At 42.9% G+C, this 11218-nt stretch overlaps 2 protein-coding genes and 1 pseudogene across 7 annotated transcripts in view; 1 reads left to right on the top strand and 2 right to left on the bottom strand.

Moving 5' to 3' along the window:
• Positions 1 to 520: 520 nt before the first annotated feature.
• Positions 521 to 1931, bottom strand: LOC121622413 (annotated as a pseudogene).
• A 680-nt stretch (positions 1932 to 2611) lies between these two features.
• Positions 2612 to 7241, top strand: LOC121622123 (serine protease 23-like). The gene is made up of 2 exons (XM_041958981.1): positions 2612 to 2678; positions 3266 to 7241. Exons 1-2 carry the CDS (start codon positions 2665 to 2667, stop codon positions 4665 to 4667), a joined length of 1416 nt encoding a protein of 471 aa, XP_041814915.1. The 5' UTR covers positions 2612 to 2664; the 3' UTR covers positions 4668 to 7241.
• snap91b (synaptosome associated protein 91b) overlaps positions 7199 to 11218 on the bottom strand; it is a 25000-nt gene continuing 20980 nt past the window's right edge. For all 6 annotated transcript variants that reach the window (XM_041958980.1, XM_041958975.1, XM_041958976.1 and 3 more), the window contains 3 exons: positions 10129 to 10206; positions 9905 to 10016; positions 7199 to 8733 (listed from right to left, as the gene is read on the bottom strand). In XM_041958980.1, the coding sequence (XP_041814914.1) occupies positions 9930 to 10016; positions 10129 to 10206 (165 nt within the window). In that variant the 3' untranslated portion in view covers positions 7199 to 8733; positions 9905 to 9929. The remainder of the gene's footprint in view (positions 8734 to 9904; positions 10017 to 10128; positions 10207 to 11218) is intronic.

Below are 11218 nucleotides of genomic sequence, written 5' to 3'. Positions count from 1 at the left end.
ATGTAGATTTACTGAGCTATAACCTAATTTCCCTAAAGAGTATGTGGTCAGACTTCAATGCAGAGCAAACAGGAAATCAGGTTTTGTGTTGGAAATTCAGTAGAATCTCTCATTTCCACGTTGCTCTTTTGCCTGATTCATTCCAACCTCTATTTTTACTGCTCTGGCTGAGGACCAGTTGCAATCAGCGCACAGCTGATTTGAGTGGAGATGTTGCTTAACTTCAAAATTAATCATTTAACCACAAATCCCACACAGCTCTCTGTGACAAATAGGAGAACCACACCCTCAGACTGTGTATCCGCAGGGGGAGATGAAATTGTTTGACTAAAAACACCTTTTTCTATTTCCATGAAAACTAAAAGAATTTCTCCAGACGTCACCATCTTCATTGTGCTGCTCTCTGCACGGATATCTGGTGGCTTTTCATCGATCGTTCATCACGGCGGGCTTTTGCATTGACTACAATATTTCTGTTCAGTTTTTTGGCACACGCAAACAAATGCTTAAAGGAGTAAATTCAGGCCGCTATTGAAAATGTCAGTGCTTCTGTGATGTTCCAGCTGTCGCTGCAAACCTTCAGCTGGCTCCTTTTGTTTAGTGAAATAGCTGCAATACCAAGCACACTGATGACATGATGTTGCATCCATAGGACTAAAAAGGTCACTGATACTTGTGACTCGCTGGGTCGTCTATTGGGTGTTGAAGAAAGCTGCCTAATGTACTATGCTAGTCTGTGATCAGCAGTTGGACCACTAAAGCAGGAATGGATAGGATCATGGCAACCGGGCAGAGCAGAACCAGCAGCCTCCTCCAATTGGATGATGTAAACATGCATGTACAGCACCTACAGGTACCAATACAGTCAGCAGCTACCACAAAGGCCGCAGTACATGAAATACGTTAGGAGCTTACAGGCCACCGGGCAGAGGGGCCAGCTGTACAGAAAAGCATGAATCCTCAGGGGCAGGGCGAGCAGGCTGATCAGGTCTGACATGGCAAAATTCAGCATCAGAGTCTGGCTCAGACTGGACAGGTGTTGCCTGTTTGGTTTGAGGATGCTCACGGCGGTGTTTCCAGGAACTCCCAGCAGGAAGCGGAGTCCCAGGAGGCAGGAGGTGGATGTCCAGGAGAGGAGGAGATGTTAGATGTGACCACAGTAGAGCTGAGTTGTTCCGTGCTGCAAAACCTGCTGGCAGAGGAGCTGAACGTTGTGCACTGATTAACTGTGCTGTGGAACAAAACGTTGCCCTTTGCTTCAGTCAAAGTGGAATGTATAAAACCATGCGCACTGCTAACCTGAGCAGCGTTGAACGTGCCACATATTCAAACTGAAAGTAAAATAATTTCCCACACAATAATCCCAATTTGTTTCATATCCAAAATCATGTTTGTATTATAGAATATATATGCACACATGTGCTTTTACCCAAATATAATATAATAATATATTACAACTGACAATTTAAAAATATTCTAACAAAACTCACTGTTTTTTCACAAAGCAATCTCACCACAAGGTCCATTTAGAGGTGGCTCAGTAGCTGTTCTGGAGCTTTCGATCTTTTTACATGAACTTCAGCCGGTTGACTTTGCCCACTTGTAGAATTGTAGATGTTCAAATTCCTGTTTTGTCAGCACTTAAATGACTTCTTGTTCACGATGGCTGAAATCTGAGATCCAGCGTTCATTCTTGGGAACAGCAGATGACTTACGGTGACTTTTGAGTTTAAGAAAATTTACCAAGAGACAATGTGGGCAAACTCCATCTGCTGGGGAAGATCATGTGATAAGATCGAAAGCTCCAGGATGTCCTCTGAGGTCTGTTCCCAGGGCCGAGAGTGAACTGTGAGTGTCAGCTTGCAGATGGTGTCTGCAATAGAAACTCTCAGGTGTTTTAAATCCAGCCATTCTTGCAAGTGCACAAACATCATCTGTCAGTATGATGACAGGAATAACTGAGCCTTTGATTGACGTGCGCGCGCGCGCACGTGTGTGCCGGTGTTAACATCTAATCAAGGAGAAAGGAGGAGCTCCTGCACTGAATGAACTCTTGTTGCACGAAGCAGAAAGACGCTTGTCAAAATAAACCAACAGGGGTTAAAGTCCAGGTTCCCCAGATCTGATAGGTGTGGCGTTGTGTGTGTGTGACTGGACACGCTTCAAACGTCACCTGGCATAAATCTAAACTTGCACTTTTGACCGCAAAAGCACCGGATAAACAGGCGCTCAAAGGCAACATTTTGTCGGCAAATAGCTGTCTGTAAATAGCTTTACATCTAAATTCATTTCTTTCTGTTGAAAGCGTCACTGTTCTGTGCGTGTTCCCGACGTAATGAAAATATTTGCGACAAAATACCCTGAACTCTCTCCACGCGGCTCCACTTTTGACCCAAAGTGTAATGTCATCACATGATCAAACACCTCATTCATGCTCGACTCCCCCCTTCTGCTTGTTTGCTCGTCACTTTTTTTTTTCCTGCATCAGAGTTGGGTGCACGTTTCTGCGAGGATCTCAGCGCACAGCTTTTTTTTTTTTTTTTTTTTTTTTTTTTTGAGCTCAGGAAATGATGGAACCCAGTCTGCTGGAAGCCGCGTGAATGGAGAGGATTTTTTAGTAATGAGACGGAGAACATTCACCGGAAGGTTTTTGGGGTATTCTTTATGAATGCTTGCAGGTAGGAAAATTTTGGCTTTGTATTTAATTTTCCGAATAAAATCACATCACTCACTTTCCTCTTAATCTTGTTTATAAAAGCTATGCTCTCTTATTTTGTCTACTTGCTTTATCTGTATCCGCTTTTTAACAGTCCTGTTTCTTAACTATCTTGGCCTGAATTATTTTCTAAGACGCAGAACTCTTTGAATAGGCTAACCGAATAATATCAGACTTACATATGAAAAAAGAGTCAATATGTAAAAAAAAAATCGTTGCATCCCTAAATGACCATTAAGGTAAGCTGTTGCATGTAATAACAAGAGCATTACCTGCATTTTGAGCATATACTCTATTAATTTAGTTGCAGACACCTCATGCCAGTTTAAAGTCAAATATCACAGACATCAGTCGCGCTTTGCTCCTCAGTGGGTTTATTCTTTCGAAATTGAGCCTTGTGCGCCCTCTGCTGGTCATATAACATAAAAGCAAAGTGCTGAAAGTCCATGCATAACATTTCTCAGGTATCAGGTGCTTGCAGCCATGGTATTTCTCTCTAACACTGTGGTTTTAGTCATTTCTATCTCCGTGTATTCTCTTTTTATTCAGTGGGATGGGACTCAATCACGTCCTGTGTGTGCTGCTCTGTGCAGCTGCCCTGACACTTTCTGGAGCTCTTGGCAAAGATGAGAACAGCGAGGCGTACAGGTGGACCAGGCAGAGCCTCCCGGTGCTGCTGGACACACACACACAGCCTTTAAACCCTCCTTTGTTCAGAGGGCAGGAGGATGACGAGGATGAAGGAGGGACAAAGGTCCTGTGTGGAATAGAGTGTCAAAGCAGTCTACCGCCTCTGGACCAGGCTGAGCAGGAGAGGATTCTGGGATATGAGACAATGTATGAGAATGGCACTCGCACGCATACAGATGTCACTTTGCAGGGTTTTAACAAGACGTCTGCAGGAACGCCAGCCTACTCACCGGCGCGTACCCGCAGGAAACGGCAGGTTTATGGACCAGATGGACGCTTTGTGATCTCTGATTCGCATTTCATCACCAACTACCCTTTTTCTACTGCTGTCCGTCTCTCCACAGGCTGCTCTGGAGTCCTGATATCCCCAAAACATGTGCTAACAGCGGCACACTGCATCCACAATGGGAGGGACTACCTAGAGAGTGCCAGAAGGGTTAGAGTAGGGGTCTTACAGCTCAAGGCTAACAGAAGAAGAGGGGGTAGGAGGAGAGGAGGGCGGAGGAGGGGCGGGAGGAGAGGTGAGGAGAAGATCGTAGAGGAAGGCGAGGAGCAGAATAGTATAGATGGAGACGTATTGAGAGGAAGGAAGAGAGGCAAAGGCAGGAGACGCAGGGGAAGAAAAGAGGGTGTAGCTGATGGAAGTGTGGGTGAGTCAGAGATAGGAGGAGAACGGAGTCTCAGCCGTATTCGTCGTAGTCCTGAACCCAAGAAGCAGCCCGTCTTCCGCTGGGCACGAGTTAAACAAACCCGGATTCCTCAAGGATGGATCCAAACCAAGAGCTCCACCAACTCAGTGTCCACTGACTACGATTACGCCGTTCTGGAGTTGAGACGACCCATCAGACAAAAGTACATGGAGCTTGGGGTGGCGCCGTCTGCCGCCCCCCTGGCACGGATCCACTTCTCGGGCTATGACGCCGACAAAAGCCTGTTGGATGGGCGTGGAGAAGAGAAGGTGGTTTACCGCTTTTGTTCCGTGGCAAACGAGTCGGACGATTTGATGTACCAGCACTGTGACGCGCAGCAGGGCGCCACAGGCGCAGGTGTTTACATTCGTCTGAGGCAGGAAGCGAAAGGTGCAGGCAGGAAAGGGAAGTGGCAGCGGAGGGTGATCGGGGTGTTTTCAGGCCATCAGTGGGTGGAGGTGGAGGGAGGTGGGCAGAGGGACTTCAATGTTGCAGTGAGGATTACTCCACCCAAATATGCCCAGATCTGTCACTGGATCCATGCAGATCCAAGTCTCTGTAAAGAGGTTTGACTGCAAAGCGATGGATCTACATGATAAAAAATACCTGAGACTCAAAGATCTGGGCCTGTATGTATAAACTTCTAAAACACTTAATCTCAAGACTGGTCCTGAACTTTGACTCGTGAGGTGAAAACATTTTAGTAAAAAGTAGAACTTCGTAGCTTTGTACAAAGACGCTAACTTTTTTCAAAGTGCAGACTGCAGTGTTGTCAAATTGGAACTAGATGTCCAAGCCAAGTGCTCTTCCTCAAGAACAGCCAATAGCACGCATCCAAAGGTTATGTGTCATGGCTGCATCACGCCTTCATGCACACCTTGTCATGATTAGGCCAACTTATTATTCATTGCATCCAACCAGCCTTAGTTGTGAAATAGTCACAACATTTAAAGTGAGAGTAGATAATGTATTTTAGAGGCATTTTATGTTATATTTGTTAAAATTCTTTTTACATCCAGACAGCAATCAGTAAATGAAATGCTCTGACAAAAAACAACAACAAAAAAACGATATCTGTGGCTGTTGCAGGCTTGTAATAAACCCATCCTGCCATTTCATTTAGCGGGAATGCAATGATTGGATGACCTACCTGCCTGTCTACCTAACTGCCTACCCACTCTGCCTGTGCACTCATTGCACATGACTGGAGACCAATGCTAGCATGTTAGCTTGACGGCTGTGAGTGCTAACAATAGCCATGTATGTTTTTATGTTCTTACATGTGACATGGCATGGGCTAGTTATATAGTGGACAGTGATGTACTCAGGCGGTGCACCTTCATGTGTTTTGGAGGGGGGGTGACTTTGGAGGGAGGCATGAAGGGAGGTAGTTTTTTGGTTGGATACTTTCAAAAAAAATGGTTTATTGTTGCTGTTGTTTTCTTCAGTGTTACCAACCCCAGCTTTGACAGATAGATTCGAAGAGTCAGTGTTAATTGTTTTAAGGAAGTAGTTATTTTAACCCAAACCATAATCTTTTCCTCACATGTTTATCTTACATGTTTATTTGTTTACTAACCCTAACCCAAAACTGCGCAGGGGTCGACCTAAAACTAAAACGATATTATCTGACTCACAATGAATCATCTATGCAGCAGAACCAGAAATCTGAGGCTTTTTTTATATCATGCATTCTTTCTACTTGCCAAAACCAATCACCTATGTTACCCACAATGCAACTCGACGGCCGACAATTCGGTCAGAGCATCTGGTGTCTAATGCTAGTTGCAGCTAATGTAGCCTCGAGCCAGGCTATGAGCTCTGTAAACTCACCCCTTTCAAAGTCCACTCTGCACGCTTTTTTCATTTTCAGACTTGTAGTCTTTAGACCTAATGATGCTGACTCAAGTGACATCACTTGAGGAAACTTTCGCACAGCACCCTCTGGACAACAGGCTTTATACAACTTTTTTGACATATATAGTTGTACTACCCAACGACTTTAATGTATGAAATCTGTGCAGTTCCCCTTTAAAAGTTCACTGCCAAGTTTATATATATTTATCAGTGTAATTTTTATCTTTTGCTATTCATTGTCTGTCAAACTAAGATAAATTAATGTATTTCACTGCTCAGCTAATATAAGTATAATACAAGTATTATTCCACCTTTTATAATCACTATAAATTACAAATTACAATACAAACATTAGGAAGACTAACACTAACATGAATGCATGATTGTATTTATGAAACCATCAAGTTATGAACTTTTTCATGTTGTATAAGACTGTGGGTATTAAAACCGATGCATCTTTTCTTAATTTATCTCCATACATTTCCAAAGTGTGGAAAGTGTGTAGCCATCGCCTCTGCTGGTCACTTCTAACTGTCTCAACACTTAGAAATGTTTATGGATTGAACTTAACTGTAATTTAAGATTAAACTTTCACTCTGGGCAGTTTTACACATACTGGCACAGGAATGCAGATCTGAGACCAGCTCACCTCTTCAGTTTGTCAGGCCATATTAGCAAACCTGTAATCCAAGAATGCTGTACTTCTCTGGTTCTGGATCTGTGACCTTATTAGCCATTTATCAGTTCATTTAGTGGCTGTAAGAAATCACATGCAGCAAATCCTCAGGTGCTCAAAGAAATGAATGTGAGTTAAGTCTGTCAGTTTGTTTTTGAGAGAAATTCTTTGTCACCTTTTCTAAGCACCACAGCTGTTTGTCGACCATGTAATTTATATAACTCTGAAATGTAATTATGTAAAGGAAGAGACAATGTAAACATTATGCTTTGTTTACTTCAGAGGCATAGATTAGTAAAACTAGTGATAACCTGTTGGTGACCTCATTTCACCTCACGTTAAGGGAAATACTGGTTCTACACAACATGTGTGGGTGTCCTGATGTTTAAAAGCCAGTAATAATATCTTGTATTGTAATTTTGTCTTCCGGAATTGTCATGCAACAAACACATTTCCTTGTCAACAGAAATGATTCATGCTGATACGTAAACAAATAAAAAATGCTGAATTTTCAAAGCCGACAAAAGCGGAACAGAGATAAGCAATGAGCCTTGAGGGTAGTTTGGATCACTGTATTTGTCTTTTATTGCATCTCATTTGGTCTCACATGCAGGTGGGGGGGTGAGGGAGGGAGGACGATGTCATCCATGATAACCAAAATAAACAAAACAAAAACAGAAAAAACAGCACAGCCTTCATATGAATACTTTGCAAACATTATTTATCCACATTCTTTTTGTTTTTATGTGTCATAGTCATCTTTATTTTTCTTTCAACACTTTGTTAATGCCACAATGGATTAAGATACAGTCACTTTTGGAAATAAACAACACACAGAACATCCAGCGTATACTTGAGTGCTTTACAGTGAGAGTCCTTCAGACTTTCAGTGACAGCACATGAACACATGTACTGACCGCTGCATCACAAATGACCCAAAGAGGACTGAGGCCACGTTCCAATCACATACACAAATGCTTCCTTGTCTCTTGGATTTCCACCCTGGCATTAAGTCACCTTTCGTGGACGCAGAGACAAGGAAAGAAGCTCTCTGAGAGTATTAGAATGCATTCCAGATTTGACCTGTTTCGCATGCTACGATGCAGTATCACTCCACACCAGCAGAGGGCACAACAGCAAACACTCGGGGCAACGTTTCCATTCAATACTGCCTCTGATTACAGATTGAAAGGTATGTACAAACAAGGCGGGAATTCTTTTTTTAAAGTCTACTTGCCTTTTTTTTTCAACCGTATAATCAGACGTAACTAAAATATATGGTACATTTTTTTTCTCTCAAAATAAAGATTAAAGAAAATATGTATAATCTATCATTTAAAAGTCTAAAATGCATATGTCAATTTGAACACAGTTCACAAATTTTTGCATGTTTCATACAGATCCTAAAACAAAAAAAAGATAAAAAGTAAAAATGAAACTGAACACAGTTTGACGTGTCGATGATAAGTCCAGATTTGCAGTGCAAGTTGTTCTCAGGTACATTTTGATCAAGAATTGTCCTCCAGAAACTTGAAGTAGACAGGTGGGAGGATGGATGGCCGAGCAGATATAGGTACAACCAAGTTTTTAATGACATAAACATAGCTCAGTATTAGTTTGGACAACAGGGGCAGGGGAATGGGAGTAGTGGGGGTTGGCCAGTGAAGTTACACACACCGAACACAGTCCACATTTAACAACACAGTCCTCGTCTGGGAGATGCGCAAAGAAACCAACATATATCCACCATTCCAAGTCAGCTGATACGCAGAAATCCAGAATGAATCTAAATACACATTTATTTATTTTTTTGTTCATTTTTCCGTAGTATATTAAGTAAAGGTTAACACTGAATTACACGCACACCCACACACACATAAACAGAAGTTTGTTTTTCTGTATCTAGGGTTCACATTCACAGTTGTGCTACCACATTAGATAAGGAAGGCAGGGTTTTTATAGGGGTCGCGGCTGGTAGGAGGTCGGAGGGCAAAGATCGATGATGTAATGGCTGGTTGGCTGAGGGGGCTGGGGTGTGACAGAGGGGAAGGCAGTGGGGAAGTGCAGACATCCACATCCACAGAGCTCCAGACACAATGACAAACCTGCAGAGGAGGGAGAGAGAATGAGACTTGATTAAAACAAGTGAGCTCAATAGAAATAGGTGAAGTCTAATTATAAAATCTGGAAAGACAGTAAATGATATTCAGAAACATTAAAGGTCCAGTGTGTAGGATTTAGGGGGATCTATTGGCATCCCCCTATTTAATTACACATGTCCTCCATGTTGCACCACCATGTTTCTACAGAAGCCCAAAATGGACAAAACCAATCACTGGAGGAGGGGTGTTCAGTTGGCTGCAATCTGCAACCTCACCATGTCACTAAATCCTACACCCTGGTCCATTAACACGTTGCTGATAGTGATGAAATCATAACACTAAGGCAGTTTTTTCGGTTTGTGATCTCTCAGAGGGGCCCGTTCATGATTTATTTCCCTTCCATTCACTTGGGAGACTTGTAAGACATGGAAGAAATAGTCAAAAGTGAAGCACCAGAGGGTAAGATAGCCTCAATAATAGTCAGTAGTATGGCTTAAGATAGTTCCTGTATTTCCCATAACACCACTGATAGCATCTTTCCACTGATACCTCCCAGCCTGGTATATTCCCACATCTTTTTAAGTCCACACCTCCAGATTGTAACAGAGGCCTCCTGTTATAAATCTGTAATCTCCAAGACCAAGATTAGATAACCCTGAGAGGTTATTCTCTCAGACATGACAAAGCTCCTTCCAGAGCCACAGAAGAACATTATACAACTGTTTCCACAGGCTGAGAATCACTCCTTTTAATGAGTAAACTGGCCTTTTTATGTAAAAGTTGCCCTTTGGGTGATGCCTACTTCTGATCTCTTGTCACAGGTTATGTCGTTAGTGTGGACATGGGTTTTAAAGCGGTTAACCTAAAAACTAGTTTCTTCCTTCTCCAACTGCGTAATCTGTAGTATTTTTAAAGGCCAGAAGAGTTAAAAGTATCCTGTATTTCATGAGAAATAAAGGAAAAAAATCACTTAGATTTTTCTTGGGACCCCAAGGTCGAGAACATTCAGGGTGCATTAATCCTGTTAGCTAATCAAGACTGTAGGATAAACATGGCTCACATGTGGCTAATGGAGGATTCTGCTCCATAACCTCTGCAGTGACACAACAATCAAAGACAACACATCTCAGCTCTTAAGCTAGCTTGCAGTTTTCTATTTTCTGTTTCTATATACCTCGGGGCTTTACAGGTCAGTCAGTCTACATGAAGTCCTTAATGTTGAGGTCATCCAGAGCGTTCCTTGGTGGTGGAGGCTTTCTGGGGCTCTGGGCCACCCCAGGAGACATCTGCAGACACATTGACATTTAGCACTTAAACTCATTTTAATGTGAGCATAATCTGTACAATGTATGAAATTGTCTTGAGCGCAAATAATCCATGTAAGAGGGAGCATGTTACCGGGGCTCCGGGGGTCGCTCCCGTGGCAGGGAAGCCTGGCCTCACCATGGGCATCATGGGAGCTCCTGGTGCCCCGGGCTTACACAGAGACAGACGGACAGAAGAAAAAAGAGACAGTAAGACACAATGTCGGCCATCTGATGATGGGTGTGAGGGGGGTCATTGTCCATCAGTGTCCAGTAGTGTCCACACTGGTTCAGGGACATTACTACACCGTGCTGGACTGGCGTTCTTACCATGCTGAAGCTGGGGTAAGTCCCCATAAAAAGAGGGACACCCATGGGTACGGTCTAAAGGTGTGGAGGGGAGGGAGAGGGAGGTGGGATGTTACTACACTACATATACGACAGACAGACACACACACACACACACACTGCAAAACAATACACAAACACGTTAAAAAAAACAAACATGGTGTGTGAAAAATTTCTAGCAACACACAAAAGTGACGGTGAAGACACACCAATCAAAAGCTGGCACACAACAAATGAAGACACGAACACGACACAACCAAAGCCCTGACTTGACCTAATATCTACAAGTAGTTCATGTTTGATTGACACATGCACATGGATTTAGAGAGCAGGGGGGAAGTTTTATGCAGGCAGCCTTCAGATGACACAGTCATCTCTGTTTTGAAATATCCATAAGAAGCAAATGTGTGAGGGGTTAGTTCAGCTATGAGGGGTAGAACCAGGTGGCTTGCCTGGACTGTGATTGTCTTAAAAGAAAATACGAACTTGAGAGAAGAAGAAGAAACTGTTTCCAGGCAACAGCTTCTTAAATTGGCACTATCATTTGCCACTTCATCACTCTCCAGTAGATATTCCAGAAATGTAAAAATGAATTTGAACCAGACTGCATGCTGAAATCTACCAGAATTTGCTAAAGGTGCATGTACACAGTACTAGCTTATAGTTTGCAATAAGTCTCGTTTTCTTTCTGCACTGCCATGCCTCTCAGTTTCCTTAGTCTATGCTTGGACCTGGAACCTGGAGAGCCAGATGAAGGCAATGCTTGTGATTGCTGCTAGTCCCTGTCTGTCGCTGCCATGCGGCTCCACTCCATGCTATAAGACACAGACAACATT

This window comes from Chelmon rostratus, chromosome 18 (assembly GCF_017976325.1).
Source record: "Chelmon rostratus isolate fCheRos1 chromosome 18, fCheRos1.pri, whole genome shotgun sequence".
NCBI classification, from domain to species: domain Eukaryota; kingdom Metazoa; phylum Chordata; class Actinopteri; order Chaetodontiformes; family Chaetodontidae; genus Chelmon; species Chelmon rostratus.
Note: the sequence above shows the minus strand (reverse complement) of the source record. Positions and strands in the feature narration are given on the sequence as shown.